Below are 15,556 nucleotides of genomic sequence, written 5' to 3'. Positions count from 1 at the left end.
CCTCAGAGAGAGCCTTCCCCAGGCTTAGCTCCTCAGGCATAGACAACTCAGGGTCGTCTGTAGCTGCTTCTCCTGGACAAATGAGGAGGTGAGGTGCCATTAGCGCCCACTCCTGGCTGTCAGATTTCTCCTGTCCTGCCTGGGACTCCAGGGTCACAACCCTGTTCCTGAGGCTTCAGCTTCTTTCTTGTCATGGGAAAACAGCAAGAAGCACTTTGATAGCATGAAATGGTTCCCCTTTTTCTAACCCTGCTGGCCCTGAAAGCCTGATGGTTCTAAGCCCTCCTCCCACTTTTGAGGACCTGAGCCAACAAATCTTACAGAAGATAAAATAATAGAATTTTTTAATAAATTTTTTTTTTTTCCCAAACAACTTCTGTTGATCTTCACCACACAGGGGCCACGGTGGAGAGGAAAGTTCTCTCCAGGCACCCTAAAAAGTGTCCAAGGTAGACATAGGAGAAAAGTATTTCTCCAGTGTCGGGAGGTTGAGGGGTGCTAGGATAAGCAGGGGCCTAGGGTTGGCCTGGCCCCGACTGAAGCATCCCTCCAAAGGGCTCCTGGGCAGGGCTCCCTTCCCGGGAGCTTCCAAAGGCTCTGCTGGTGGAAGACGCTCTGCAGACAAAGCCCGTCCCGAGTCCACTGTGGGCACTGGGAGAAGGGGTCAGCGGCTGCCTGGGGTGCCCACCCCAGCCTTGGGATGGGAACGGGTTAATGGCCAGAGTTGGGGAGAACAGGGCTGAGCCAGCAGATGTGTCCTCCTGGGGCTGCCATAAGCCAGCAGCCTGGGAGGCAGGGAGAGGTGGCCTGGTCCCAGAGGAAGAGAGAAGCTGGGAGGGGAAAGAAGGCAGCAAGGCCGCAGGGCCAGAGGGCAGAGACTGGGCCAGAGCCGCAGCTGGGGATGGGGGATGAGGGATGAGGGGGAGCGAGACACACCGGCCTCTTCAGTCTCAGCACCGCAGTCAGAGGTGGTGGGGGACCAGGAGCAAGAGACAAAGCAGAGGGGTGCGGAGCCCGGCCGAGAGCGCGGGGCCGCGGGAGTCCGGGGTCGCCTGGCAGGCAGCGCCGGGGCACGTCTGCTCGCCCCGCTGGTCCTCGCCCCCGTAGCCCTCCCAGTAGTCGTCCTCGGTGGGTGCGTCCCCGCCCTGGCGCCCCCGCGGGTCTTCGGCTGGCAGGTCTCGGTAGAGGGTGGAGGGGTCGGCGGGGGGCGCCCCGGCCTCGGCCACCCCGTACAGGTGGTTGGACGAGCTGTTGCCGCGGGCGCGGCTGCCGGGCCGCGTGGGCACGGCGGGCGGGCAGGCCTGGAAGTCGGCCTCGCGGAGGGCGCGCAGGTCGCGGCCCTGGCGCTCCGGGGGGGTGGCGCAGGTCACGTCGGAGCTGGACACGCGCGCGCGCTGGAACCAGGCCCAGAGCGGCCGCGCGCGGCAGTCGCACGCCCAGGGGTTGGCGTTGAGCCGCAGAAACTCCAGCGCCGGCAGGTCGGCGAGCGCCTCGCCCGGCAGCGAGGCCAGGCTGTTGTTGAACAGGTAGAGGATGGTGAGGCGGCTGAGGCCGCGGAAGGCCGCGCGGTGCACGCCCTGCAGCCGGTTCCCGTGCAGCAGCAGCCGGTCCAGACTGCCCAGACCGCGGAACACGTGCTCCGTGAGCAACCGCAGGCGGTTCCCGTGGAGGAAGAGGTGGCTCAGGTTGGCCAGGTCCGCGAACAGGTCATCCTGGCGGGGGGAGAGGGGGGCGGGGGGGGGGAAGGGGAGAGAAGAAGAGTGGTGAGTGGTTCTGAGACAGGTACCGAAGAAATCTGGGAAAGAAGGGGACCATTGTGGTAGAACAGAAGGGGTTTGACCTTCTGACTCATAGAGTCCTGGGTTCTAATCCTGCCTCCTCTAACCTATTTAGAGGTTAATGTGAGAAACGCAATAGAGTTCTTAAAACTTTGGGGGTGCATCAGAATCCCCTGCAGATCCCTGAGCCCTGCCAGCAGGGTTTCTGATTCAGCCGGTCTTGGAGCGGGGGTGGGGGTGGCCGCGGGGGGCGGAGGTGAGATTCTGCACGTCTTTACAAGTTCCCAGGTGGTACTGATGCCGCTGGTGGGAGGACCGCACTTGGAGGATGAGAACCTCTGATTTGGCTAAGTATGCAGACTTCCAGACTCCCTGACTTTCAAATCCTGGCCTTATTAACTGACACTCGAGCAAGTCACTCAGTATCCTTATGACTCAGTTTCTTCATCTGTAACATGTGGAGATTAAATGAAACAACATGTATTAATACATGTGGTGGGCATTCTATGAGTTAGCCATTATTGTGAACTTGGCCAAGCCAGCAATCTGTTTCCTCGTCTTTAAAATGGAGGTGAGTGTACCTCCCCCTGGGTTTGTTTTGAGGATTTAAGAAGACAATCCCCATACCTATCAGATGGGTGAAGTGTCGGGCACAGGGCCTGGCACATTGGGATTCGGTCCAGTGATGAAGCCCACAGGCTCAGGAGTCAGCAGAGCCCCGGCTCAAATCCAGCTTGCCCTCTTCCCAGCTGCGTTACTTTGGGCAAGTTATTTAGCCTCAGTGTGTGTAACTCAGAGAACACCTCTTTCAGCAGGCTGAGGGAGGGTTAGATGAGATCTTGTAAGGATGCCGTACCCGGTGGGCACACAGACCACCATCAATAAATGGTGATTATTATGACAATAGTGTCTTAGTTAGAATTAGGTCCCATCCATTTTCCTCTAATAGAGGAGCTTCCTGGGACCCCAAAGTTCTGCTGCTGGGCTGGGACATTAAGGGGACCATATCAGCTCCACCCCACAGAGGCAGCAGGGGAGGGGAAGGAAGCCTGCTGCCCCGTGCCCTGCTTCACTGTCCCCTTAGAGGGGCTGTCCCACCTGCCCAAGGCTGGGGAGTCTCTGAATCAGACCATATTAGTGCTGGAAGGACCTTGAACTGTGGTTCAGTGGAGTGGAGGAGTGGGTATGCTCCATGGAGGGGAGAGAGCAGGGGGCTGGCGCTGCATTTTAACCGGTTCACCAAGGTATTGGTGATGATCAACCAGACTTGGGAGTTAGCGCTTCTGGTTGCACCAGCCTAGCCTACTTTTTTGCAGAGGAGAGCACTGAGACCCAGAGAGATGAAGGGCTTGCCAGAGAGGGGACCAGAGCCCCAGTGCTGAGGTCCTCCCCTCTTGTGGAGGACATCATTGTGGTCAGCAGACCCAGGGGGTCTGGTTCTGGGGGACAGGGGTATCCTCTGTGCTCAAGCCAGCTCACCCTGGATTCCTGTTTCCTGGCGGTGCCTCTCCCACCCTTCCCTGCCTGGGGAGATGATCCCCCCACCTCACCCAGGAGCCTGGTCTCAGGCTCTCAGGTGGGGGGAGGGCGTTGACTCCCAGCCCACACTCACAGCCTCCGCCTTCCTGTGCTCCTGCATTTTCTCGCCCCCTCCCATCTGGCTTCCGCCCTCTCTGCTACAGGAACTGAGCCTGCCAAGAACCTTCCTCTTGGCCACATTGAGATCCGTCCCCCTCAACCTTCTCGGCTGCCTGTGACACCAGTTTTCTCCACCTCCTGCTGCCACGGCCCCATGCCCAGCTCAGGTCTCCAGCGGAGGGCTCCCTGCACGTCCGTGGCCTCAGCCTGGCCCAGCGAGGCCTGGTGTCCTTGTCCTTTTCTTCTTGCCCCCCCCCCCCCCAGGGAGTGGGCTGAATCCCTTCCACTCAAACACCTAATTAGGGTTTCTCTTTTTAATGGAGTGTCCGCAAGAGTAGGACACACCCAGAGATACCTGGTCAAAGGATAAATACGGGGTGGGGTGGGGTATAGAGGGAGCAGAGGTCAATGGCACTTTGGGGACTTCCAGAAGTCAGGAAGGGAAGACCAGAAGTTCAGAGATGCTAGGGAATTCAGGCACCTTTGACCTACAGCCCCAGTTTTTGGGCTACAGGATTCCTCGATTCCAATCTCCTTCTCCCTCCCCTGGCAGAAGTCCTGCCCCTCCTGCTCTGAGCCTCAGCCTGGGGGTCCATTCCCCCAACCCCCATCCAAGCTGTTGCCAGATCCTCTTGTCACTTCCTAGGCTGCAGCTCTCAGATCCGGTCCTTCCTCTAAAATGGTTCTCTGTGCATTAATAAGCTCTTGACCTTCACAGCCCTCCCCCTCCCCCACCACGCTCCCTATCACGCCCTCCCTCTGGGCAGAGAGTGTCTGTTAAAGTCATCCTCTTCCATTTTGAAAACCACATTTCCCTCACCTCCCCGTGGCCGGTTCACAGCTCTCTGAATCCATTTGGAACCTCAACGCAGCACCCCTGCCCCCTTCCCTGGACAGCATCCTGTTCTTAACCTTGCCTCCCTCCAACCTCCCAGCTCCAGTCTCTGGCACCGATCAAATCAGCTGCTGGGCTGTGTGACCTTGGGCAGCTCCGGGCACCTCTCTGAGCCTCAGGTTTTTTTTCAATCTGTGAAACAAGGGACTTGAGATCGTTGATCATTAAGATCCATCCTCATCTGATATTAATGAGCAAGTGAGTCCCGGAATGTACCTCATTCATTCAAGAAAGCTGTATTGAGGAGTGTCTGCTCCGTGCCAGGCACCCCTACTCACAGTGCTCACTGATCTACGCTGGGTATCATAGCCATCGTTTGGGTCAACAGCTGACTAATCGAGCGCTTACCGTGTGCCAGGCTCTGTGCTACACAGATCCCATGTAGTAACCGAATCATCACAGCCCTATGAGGCAGATAATTTTTTTTTTTTGGCTGCGCCATGTGGCATGTGGGATCTTAGTCCCTGACCAGGGATCGAACCCATGTCCCCTCCATTGGGAGCACGGAGTCTTAACCCCTGGACCGCCAGGGAAGTCCCGTGAAGCGGATAGTATTATTCTCCCCCTTTCAGAGATTAGGAGAGGGAGGCTCAGAGAAGGCAAGTGACTGGCCTAGAGTTCAAGAGCCAATATGTAGTGGAAGGCAGACGTGAACTCTGGAGACAGAGCTCTGAACAGTTGCACTTCGGAGCCAGACAGACCTGGGCTAATTCTAGGCTGTGCCCTTTACAAGCTGGGTGACCTTGGATGGGTGACTTAACTTCTCCGAGCCTCAGGGTCCTCAGCCATTGAATGTGGGAAACGATGCTTACTCTGGACTGGACGCACTAAACCCCTTTCAAGTAGCATCTCCTTTAATCCTCACAACGAACCCCTGAGTTACAGGTCATTTTCTCCATTTCACAGATGGGTCCACTGAGGCTCAGAGTGGTTAAGTAACTTGCCCAAAGCCACAGAGCAAATCAGATCTGCCTGAATGTAAAGACTGCTCTTTTACGCCATGCAGGCTGCTCTAACAGTTAAAAGAGAGACAGGTGCCTCTATCATCTGGTTCCACTCCAGTAGGAAATATGCTCCAGGAGAGCAGGGACACTGTTTTTGTTCACTTCTGAATCCCTGGCACCCAGAACACTGCCTGGCATATAGTAGATGCTCAGTAAGTATCTGTGATGAACGCACCTGGCACAGTGCCTGGCCTACAGCAGACAGTCTGTGAGAACCTCCACTCTACCCCATTCCTATTTCCACCTTCCTCATCCTGAAAAGCTGTGGTCCTCTTGCCTCCTCCAGATCTCCCCTCTCGGGGCAGGCCCGGTGCCATCTTGGGTCACACCTGCACTCTGCAGATCTCAGCCCAGCCTGCATACTTCCTCGCCTGCCTGTGGCATCTCCCAGCCTAGTTTCTCCAGGCAGTTCACAGGCAGAGGCTGTCTCTTTCTTTCTCTTCTATATAGGGCCAGGTGTGAAGATGTTTCCTTCCCATGATGCCCCCTACCATTCACGCCAGGTGTGTGCAGAACCAACACTTCCCATTTCAGAAGACCCCAGTGTCCACTCAAGGTCTCCCTTGCCCAGGTCTTTCCTGACCCCAGGCCCTGGCTGCCATTTGTGATGGAGGATCAGGTCATGACGACAAAATTTATTCAGCACTTAACTATGTGCTTTATATATACGAACTCATTTACTCTTTACAGCCATTCTTTATGGAAGGTATTATTTTTATTATTCCCATCTTAAAGATAAGAAAACTGAGGTTCAGAGGGGGCAGCAACTTGTCTAAAGTTAAATAAGTCAGAAAATAGCAGAGCAGGTATTCAAACTCAGGCCTGCTGACCCCAGATTCCTAATCTGCACAACTAATATATGTTGATAAGGAGGTCAGGATCTCAGTAGTAGCGGTTGTTGCACTACTAGTAATAATTAACAATAATGATAATGACAGCACCCATATATTGATGTGGCCCTGTGCGAAATTTTAATCCTTACAAAACTTCTTAGGTAAATATTATTGTTAATTACTATCATGATTGCCATTTTACAGATGAGGAAATGGCAATGGAGAGAGTAATTTGTAATGAGTAATTTGTCCAATGTCGTATAGGAGCCAGGATTTGAACTTAGGTCTGGCAGACTCCAAAGCATGTGCTTTCAGGGACTTCCCTGGTGGTGCAGAGGTTAAGACTCCGAGCTCCACTGCAGGGGGCGTGTGTTTGATCCCTGGTCAGGGAACTAAGATCCCACATGCTGCGCAGTGCAGCCAAAACCAAAACAAAACAAAGCATGTGCTTTCAAAAATAAGCCTGCTCTGCTGTCCTTCTGAGTACCATTTCCCCCTGCACCTGGTCAGCGCCCAGTGGAGAGTTCTGAATGATAAAAATGGCCTGAAGTGTCATCAGACTATGAAGGCTCAAGTGCCACCAGCTCTTCCTGGTTGTGTGGCCTCAGAAACTTCATTTTTTGTCCCTACTGCCCCTAACTGTCCCTACTGCCAGCCTGTTGTGAGGTTTGACGTGATACTGAGAACATGTTAAGCCCCCAGGCACATGGACAATGATTTAAGAGACTTTGGGACCCTTGGTCTCAGCTTCCTCATCTGTAAGGGAGTATAAACAGTCTCCCGACAGGGCTGTAGAAATGAGATGAGGTGACTGAGCGCACTTTGGAAACCATGAGGTGCAAAGTTAGGAAGAAGAAAAAGGAGGGAGTGTTCTGGGACCCACCCATGGTCTCAGTATAATCCTGGAAGTTGACCCATATCTTCAGGAAAGGGTCCAAGATGGGCCATTTCACTGAGATCAGTGTTAAATGAGGCTTGTTTCTTTTTTTAAATAGTATCTTAACAAGCATTTATAGCGTGCCCACTGTATGCCAAACGCTGTTCCAAGTGCTTTACAAATTATTCATGCACTTAACACTTATAAAATCCCTAGAAGATGGGTGCTATGGCTACTCCCATTTTACAGATGGAAAAACTGAGGCTCAGGGAGGTTAAAAAATGCCACACACTTGTAAATGGCAGAGTTGATACCCGTATAAAGTCCTTAGCACAGCGCCTGATGCACAGTGTGCCTGCTAAGTGCTAGTGGGCTATTATTATCATTACTTATGCAATAATAATAACACACAACATATTTTCCCAACATACTGTACATTTTACTTCTTGTCTCTCCCCGCCACTAGAATGCTCTCTGCGAAGGCAGGAGTTTCATCTGTTTTGTTCGCTGCCCTTTTCTCAGCACCAAGCACATTCTGGGTGCTCAATAAATGTTAAATTATTATTGCTATTGCTGTTTTTATAATTATCAGCATCAAATCCACCAGTTAGGCCTCAACCTGGGATGGGGAGGAGGAAGTGCCTTCCAGGTTGGTGTGGGGAGAGGGGAGAGTTTGGATATCCAGAGGTTGTGTAGCCGAGGGAGAATTTTCTCCCAGAGTGGCTTGGAGGGTGTGTTATTGCTTCCTGGGGAAATAGAATGGGAGGATTTGACTGTCAAACAGTCAGCATAACGACAACAATAAACAATATTTAGATCAATAATAATAACAATAAATAGCAATTACTGTTATTCCTTCCGTTTTCAGAGCATCCATTTTCCAGCTCCTTAACAGCTCGTTACGCTTTTTTTCCTTCACCGGTTGCACTGAGACAACAGATTTGGGGGATAGGTTTGGGGGACGGAATCTAGAAAGGGTAGGGTTTTCCCTTGTCCCACGATCCAGTGAGGTGGAACCTTCTATGGGATACCAGTTGCAGTGGCTCTGCCCTCTTGCCCACCTCCCCATATTGCGAGAGGGCATGGGGGTGGGTGAGAAAAGCCACCACGAAGCCCTTTGGGCTGGGGTGCCTGGGGAAAGGCAGAGTCCCCTGAAGGCAAACAAGGGGGAAAGGAGAGATCACAGAAAGAGACACACACATACACCCAGACAGACATGGGGGTGTGTGTGTGGAGTGGGCGTGTGAAGGGAGACAGACAGAAGAGGCAGAGGGAGACAGATGGGGGAGGCAAGTTAGTGAGCGAGACAGAGAGGGACAGAAAGGGAGAGACAGACAGGCAGACGCAGTCAGATGGGGGGTGGGGTGTTAGTGACAGAGAAAGATGGACGGAGGAGACAAAATAAAGAAAAGCCCCTGGAGGAAGTGGGAGGGACAGAAACCTAGAAAAGGGACAGAGAAATAGAGAGGTGCTGAGACAGAGGCGGGAAGGGTGAGCAGGGACAGAGGGGCCGAGAGGCCCCGGGGAGAGAGCGAAGCAGAAGAGGACTGTGTGTGTGCGCGCGCGCGCGTGTGCGTGCGTGTGCGCGCGCCGGGCTGGGGCCGGCTCACCTGTAGGTGGAGCAGGCTGTTTTCCTGGAGGTAGAGGTACTGCAGGCTGACCAGGCCGCGGAAGATGTTGCCCGGCAGGGTGCTGAGCTGACAGCGGTACAGATGCAGCGACTGCAGCCGCTCCAGGCCCTGGAAGGTGTCGGGCTCCAGAGAGCGCAGGTGCCGGTTGTCGCCGAGGTCCAGCTCCTCGAGCGCCTGCAGGTGGCGGAAGGTGCCCGGATAGATGGCGGAGAGGTTGTTGGAGAAGAGCCACAGAGTGAGCAGGTTAGGCCCGAAGGTGCCGGGCCGCAGCGTGCGGATGAGGTTGTTCTGCAGGAAGAGGCGCTGCGTGCTGGGCGGCAGGGACAGCGGCACCGACGAGAAGTTGTTGGCCTGGCAGCTCACGGTGGGCGGGGACGAGTAGCAGGTACAGAGCATGGGGCAGCTGGGGGCGGCTGGGGGCAGGGCCAGGAGCATCAGCAGGAGGCAGGCCGGGGCGGGACCTGCGGGGAGGGCGCGGGGGAGAGCTCTCTGGGCGGGCTGCGAGCGTGGGAGTGCCAGCCAGGGGCCCGGCCCACCCACCCCCTAACGCGACCCTTGCTGAGAGCCTTGCGTTTCTAGCCTGGGTCGGGGGTTCTGGGTGCAGCCTCAGAGTCGCGAGAGGCCCTGGCCACTTCCGCTTTTGGAGGCTCCTGGTATATTAGAGAATAAAGAAATGCCAAGAGGACATTGTAGGAAGCACTGTGATAGGTTGAAAGTTGTTTGATGAGTGATCGTCTGCTTTCATTCCTGTTTTCACTCTGGTAGGTTTGACCATGACTTTGGTCTTGAGACTTGGGCTGGGCAGTGCTTTGCTGGAGGCGGTCCTACACGACGATGTCCTGTGCAGGGCGTTTCGCAGCACCCCTGCCCTCTACCCGTTAGATGTGTAACACCCCTCCCCCTGCCGTTATGATAACCGAAATGTCTCCAGACGTCGCCACATACCACCTGGGGAGCAAAACTGACTCCATTTGAGAACAGGTGGAACTAAATTGAGACCCTCTGTGAAACTAAGGCCCATGTAAAATGGCCCTCTGGCTGCCTCTGGGGTCTGGTCTTGCTGGCCCACTGGTGACCACAGCCCTCCTCCCTCATCTCTCCACACTGGAAGGGATCTTAGGGACCAAGGGACAGGGGGTCTCCAGCCACCTGCAACAGAATCATCAGAGGGTCCTGGAAAGAATGCTGCTTCCTGGGCCCTGCCTGTGCAGAATCAGCATCCCTGGGGGAATAGCCCAGGAATCTGCATTTTACACCCCAGGCTCTTCTCATTCAAAGTCACTTAAAAATTCTTTTTCAGGACTTCCTCGGAGGTCCAGTGGTTAAGACTCTGCGCTTCCACTGCAGGGGGCATGGGTTCACCCCTGGGGAACTTTGATCCCACTTGGTGAGGCCAAAAAATAATTTTTTTTCAAAGTAACTTTTGAAGGTTGGCTATGATCCAGCCTTCTTATGACACAGATGGAGAGGCAGGCCCAGGGGGGCCCAAGGGCCTGGGGGCTAAAGAGTCGTGTCTAGGCCTCCGTATCCCTGAGCTATAGCAGGGGCTCTGGGGCCCCTCATCCATCCCTGTCCCCTGGCCTTCTGACCCTCACGGCAGCTGATGCAAGTTCTGGGCTGGAACTGGCTTGACCTCTACCCTTTATCATGACTTCCGGATGAGTCTCGGGATTTTCATCTGGCAGGTTTTGCACTCCAAAAGCCAGGCAGTCATTCTCTGGGCACACATGCAATGAGTGCCCAGAGAATGACATGGTAGCTCCAAACAGTGTGCTACCGCCTGCGAAGGCAGAGGAAGACCTTTGCCCTTGGACCCAAGGACCTGAGATCCTGGGTCCTCAGGGTAGAGCCTGAGGGGTCCGTGCCTTTCACTGACGCCTGGCGTCAGAGGTTGCTGTGTGTGAATGCGCGTGGGAGCCGGGTGCCCTCCACATGAAGTGCTGCTGAGCCCGGGGTGGGCACATGGCACCGACAGGCCCCGCGTGTGGCGCGGACATCACGGAAGCTGGGCTGTGCCTCCTCCCGTGGAGGAGCGCAAAGGCGCAGGGTGGGGGACCCCGGCGCCACTGCCACCCGGCCCACGGGGAGCGTCCCGGCCCCTCCCCGCGCCGCTGCGCGCAAGCGTGTGCCGGTGGTCCTCCGCGTGTGTGTGAGTGCCGGGCCCCGTGCGTGTGTAGGCTGGGTGTGATGTAATACTCGGTGACACAGCGGCTGCTGTTCCCTTCGTTCACACCACCTCCGCGTTTCTCGGCCCTTCTCACCCCTCCCCCGTGCGGCGTTTCACGATTACTTTCTCCTCCCGAGTTTTTCAGAGCCACGTTGGGTGAAAGAGCATGTCTCTCACCCCTCAACCCAACCAGGCAGGGGTGGGGTGCGGGAGCCCGGTAGGGAGCCCTGGGTGGATTTCAGGAGGGCTGAGGTTTGAGGCTTAGAACAGGAGATCTTGGAGGTGGAAAATCCTCCAGGTTCATCTGGTTCAAGCTCTGGTTCTACTGAGGTGATGGCTGGGGCTCAGAGAGGGAAAGTGACTTGCCCAAGGTCACACAGCAACGTGATTGGCAGGGCAAGGACTAGAAAGGAGCCTTCTGATGACCGGCCAGAGCACTTCCCTTCCTGGTGGAGTCACCCTCTGAGCTCGCTTCCCCAAGGACTTGACACCAGAGAAAGCCAAATCCCTCTCTGATCCCTTAATCCCACCCCTTATCCACAAGCTCACAGGGTGTTCATTCAGAAGGCCGCCAGCCCTCCAAGGATTATGGAGCTCTTTCCTCAGCCTCTAGGGCCAACTGTTAACCCAGGAGAGACAGAGGGAAGGACACGTGATCCCAGAATGCTCCAGAGTCAGAAGCCAGTCCCCTGGCACCAGGGTCTCTTCCAGCCTGGAGGCCGAGCTCAGCAGGGGCTGGCGGGGGCCCCACTCATTCCTCTAGCCCACAATTCCCTGGCCCCCTGCTTGCCCTCATTAGGGGGCTTCTCTCTTATTTCCCCACATCCCCTCCTTCTTGCCCCCATATCTCCCCCCATCATGACCCACCTCCCCAAGGCCAAGATGGTGCTCCCTGTGGGCTCTTTGAGGGGGGGGGCCCGGAGCAGGGGGCCCCTCCGTGACAGCTGCTGCGTAACAGTGACTCCGTTGCCATTTCTGGTCCTCGTTGCTGCTGCCGTGCAAAGCAGCTGTAACCCAAGGAGCCTCATCCATAATTCAGGCTGCGGCTCTCACTGGAAGCGAGGAGGAGGGGCAGGTGGGGCTCTAGATTGCTCTGCCCCCAGGCCTGGCTGGAGTGCTCCTGGGCAGAGGCAGCAGGGCCTGGTGAGCTGTGCCTCTCTCTCCCTCCTCTGCCCTCAGCCCCTGCCCAGCGTGTGCCCTTTTCCTTCCCACCACCATCGCCTCCCCACCCCCTGCTTCTCCCGGCTCTTCACCAACACTCCTTCCCTCCAGGCCTGGGTCTTCCCTCTCTCCCCGAGGACCACAGTTCCACTCCCGGCCCCATTTTGTGAATCCCTGGCAAAGACGGGGGCAAGATGCACAGAGTGTCAGAGCAGGAAGGTGGGGGACACCTCATCGGCCATCAAGAGCAAACCCCTTATTTCACAGGCCACACCACTGAGGACGGGAGAGGGGAAGAGCTCACTTCTGAGGGAGCAGCCCAGGCCTGACCGAACCTCTGTCAATCCACCTTCGGTTATCTTTCTCGAAGGCTTCATTTTATGCCCCCACTACTATCTGGGCCTATTCTAACAGCCTCCCCACCCTCTCTGCTCATTCCATCCATCCTCTTTTTTTTCTCAAGTCAGCAGGTGATGGCTAGAGTTACAGGGGAGCATAGAGCAAGGATGGGCAGAAACCATCTGTTATGAAACACCTACTGTGTGCCAGCCACTGTATTTGTACACGTCTTTATGCATAGAATACAACGTAACATAGGTGAGATCGATATTATGGCTCCCAATTTGCAGATGAGGGGAGGGAGGCTCACAGACAGGAAGTGAGTTGCCTCAGGGCATGCAGCTGGTACAAGGTGGAAGCCAGACTGGACAAGTCCATGTCAAGAGGGACTCTCTCTGACCTTTCTTTGGGAGACCCCACGTCGTCCACAGACACCACCCCTGAGTGTGCGAGTTACTGCGCTCGGGGTAAAGGGAGGACAGAAATTGCACCCAGGTGCACAGGGCTGGGCCAGCAATGACACCGGGTCTGTTTGGCTATTCAGGCTCAAGGCAAGGTAAAGGACCCAGGTTCTCTCCAACTTTCCCCTCCTGGGCTCCAGGCTGTGGTTGTTCTAGGGGACGGCCCACCTGGGAGTCAGGAAGAGATGACCAGTGTCCAGAAGATGTGGCCAGAACTGACCAGGGGAGGGAACGGAGAGAGGTCAGAACATGGTATTGATCCCAGAAGACTGAGGTGCCCAGAGCCAAAAAGTATCCATTCACTGAGGGCCCACTGTCAAGGACTCTGGGCTATCATCCTGGAGCACCAAGGCTCACAAACAAAGTTCTCAGCCCGGGAGCCACCATTAAGTCCAGAGATCCCTGCGAAAGAAGAAACTTGAGAAGGAAGCAGATGGACCCAGTGTAGAGGCAGGAAACAGGGTGCCAACCCTCAGGGCAGAGTGGCCCCAGGAAAAGTGCTCCCTGGAAAGGGAGTCAAGGCCTCTGGTTCTGCAGGAGGGGCACAGGGTCCCAGACAAGAAGCAACAGCTCCACACCCAAAAGGGCTGGGCCTGCCGGGCAGATGCTGAGGTGGCAGGGGCTTGAGGAGGTGGGAGCCGGGGAACAGAACGGAGGTGGTGATGATGCCAGTGACGCAGGGGCCTGGGGAGGCACTGACGCGGGTGATGGAGGTTTAGAGCTGCTGCAAACAGCTTCTCACTCTGCCAGAATGTAACACCCCAAAATAAGCAGCCACCGTGGCGGCGCCGGCAGGATCCCACGACGGGGCCCGGAGATATAAATGGCAGCACTGAGCCAGCCGGGGTGCCCACCCTCGGAGGCTGCCACTCCGCTTGAATGTCTTCCTCCTCTCCCCCTCACAGCCGCCCCCAAGGCCCTGAGCTCAGAGCCCAGGGTCTGGCCCACTGGCCACTCCCTGAGAGAAGGGAAGTGACAGGCAGGCGCTTTGGAAATGGAGGGCTTCCCACGTGGAAGTGGTTACCAGAAGTCTCTTTGTCTCATCCCTAGGCCGCCCACCCTGGTCTCTCTCTCTCTCTCCCCTTTCTCTTCCTTCGTCCTTTCCTCCCTTTCCAGCCCCCATCCCTATCCTGATCAACCCCAGCCCCTCTCCTGTCTCTGGTTTCCCATCCCCAGCCCTAGAGCTCGTCCCAGTCCTCTTCCCCTGTTCCTGACACCCCATCTCTGTCCACCATCCCCATCCTCCTCTGGTTTCTGGCTTTCTGATCTTCTCACTCCCCGTTCCTTCCCCATCCCTAGGGTCCCAGACCTCATTCTCTTTCCTATTTCTCCCACCGCCAGGTTCTGGGTCCCTGGCCCTAGTCTTCTCCCCATCCCTCCCCTAATCTGGTCTCCCCTCTCTTTCCCTCTTCCTCTGTCCTCACCAGGGTCTCACTTCCCTCCCAGCGTTTCCCGTCTAACCTTTATTCCTCCTCCTATCTCCCTCCCCTGACCACTCTCTCCATCTTTGGCCCCTTCCTATCCCCTTCCTTCTTACCCCTTCCCCACCCCACCCCCAATCTCTGGCCCACACCCTTGTCTGTCTGTCACTCAGTTCGTGGAACTATCCCTTTTCTAGCGCCCTCCATCTGTTCTACCGGGGAGGGCCATTTGGATCTCCCTCTGCTCCCCATCCTCCCGGACAGCCCCCTACCCTCATCCCTCGTCCTCCCTGGTGACTGGAAAGTGCTGAGGCACGGGGCACGAGAAGTTGCTGAGTCGGCGCTTCCCCAGCCGGCCTGAGTCCTCAGCGCCCCCCAGAGCAGGTGGAGCCGGGACAGCAGAACCTGAGCCTCCCTCCCCACCCCCCGGGGCCGGTCCGCCTGCCCCCTGCGTCCCCCCTCGGTCACGAGCTCCCCGCACAGCCCAGCAGGCTCCGAGTCGGGTGCGCGGCTCCTGCCGGCAGCTCTGGGGGCGGGGGCGGGGGCGGGGCCCGGGGCTAAGCGTTTTTCCTCCCAGGCTACCCCCACCCCCACCACTGCCCCACCCTCGCGCCCTGGCGGAGGGGGCGCCCCGCTTGCCTCCACAGGATGCTCTCTGCCCTCCCGCAGGCTGGGGTCCCTACCTTGCAGCAGGCTCCTGAGCCCGGGCAGCATCTTGTCTCGACGCTCGGGGGAGGGGGCGGCGGGGGGGAGGGCGCTCCCACTCGCTCCCTGAGCCGGCCAGACGGACGGCGGGGACTCCGCGGGGCTCCGGGAGGGCCCGGGAGTCCCCGGGCTGTGTGGCCGGGCCGCGGCGCTCTACCCTGCGCCCCCCGGGCTGCGAACCTCGGGAGGAGCCATCGGCCCCGACGGGACGGGGTGGGGCGCGGCGGGACGGGGCTCGAGCCGGCCGTCGATGCCCGGTGCCCGCGCCCCCCAGCAGCGCAGGCAGCGCGCGGTGTCCGTCAGTCCGTCGGCCCGTGCGTGCCGGCTGCTCGCCGAGGGAGAGTGGGGACAGCGAGGATGCTCTTCCCAGCCACCCCCCTCCTTCACGCACTCGCTGGCTCCTCCCTCGCTTCCTAGCTTGCCGACTTAACCCTTTCCTGGCCACTAGGAGGCGGTAGCGGCTTCCCAGCCCCCTCCAGCCAGGCCCCCTCTCTTTCTTGGGGGATCCGGAGGACTGTGTTCGATCGCCGTCACGGCGCCACGCTTCTAGAGAAATCCCTTCCTGGGGGGGGGGGTGCGTTAGTGTAAGGGAACCCCGTGGACTTGCCCAGTTCCCCCCTCCCAACTTTCTGGGAGGAGCCGCGCT

The 15,556-nt window shown here is 57.1% G+C and overlaps 1 protein-coding gene across 1 annotated transcript; it reads right to left on the bottom strand.

Annotated features, from left to right (window-relative positions):
- Positions 1-327: 327 nt before the first annotated feature.
- RTN4RL2 (reticulon 4 receptor like 2) lies at positions 328-14,941 on the bottom strand. Its single transcript, XM_082477153.1, has 3 exons — positions 14,889-14,941; positions 8,636-9,117; positions 328-1,712 (listed from the first exon to the last, which is right to left on the bottom strand). The coding sequence occupies exons 1-3, from the start codon at positions 14,917-14,919 to the stop codon at positions 963-965; spliced, it is 1,263 nt and encodes a 420-aa protein (XP_082333279.1). The 5' UTR covers positions 14,920-14,941; the 3' UTR covers positions 328-962.
- Between the last annotated feature and the right edge of the window lie 615 nt (positions 14,942-15,556).

This window comes from Balaenoptera physalus (assembly GCF_965194825.1).
Source record: "Balaenoptera physalus genome assembly, chromosome: 10".
Taxonomy (NCBI): Eukaryota; Metazoa; Chordata; class Mammalia; order Artiodactyla; family Balaenopteridae; genus Balaenoptera; species Balaenoptera physalus.
Note: the sequence above shows the minus strand (reverse complement) of the source record. Positions and strands in the feature narration are given on the sequence as shown.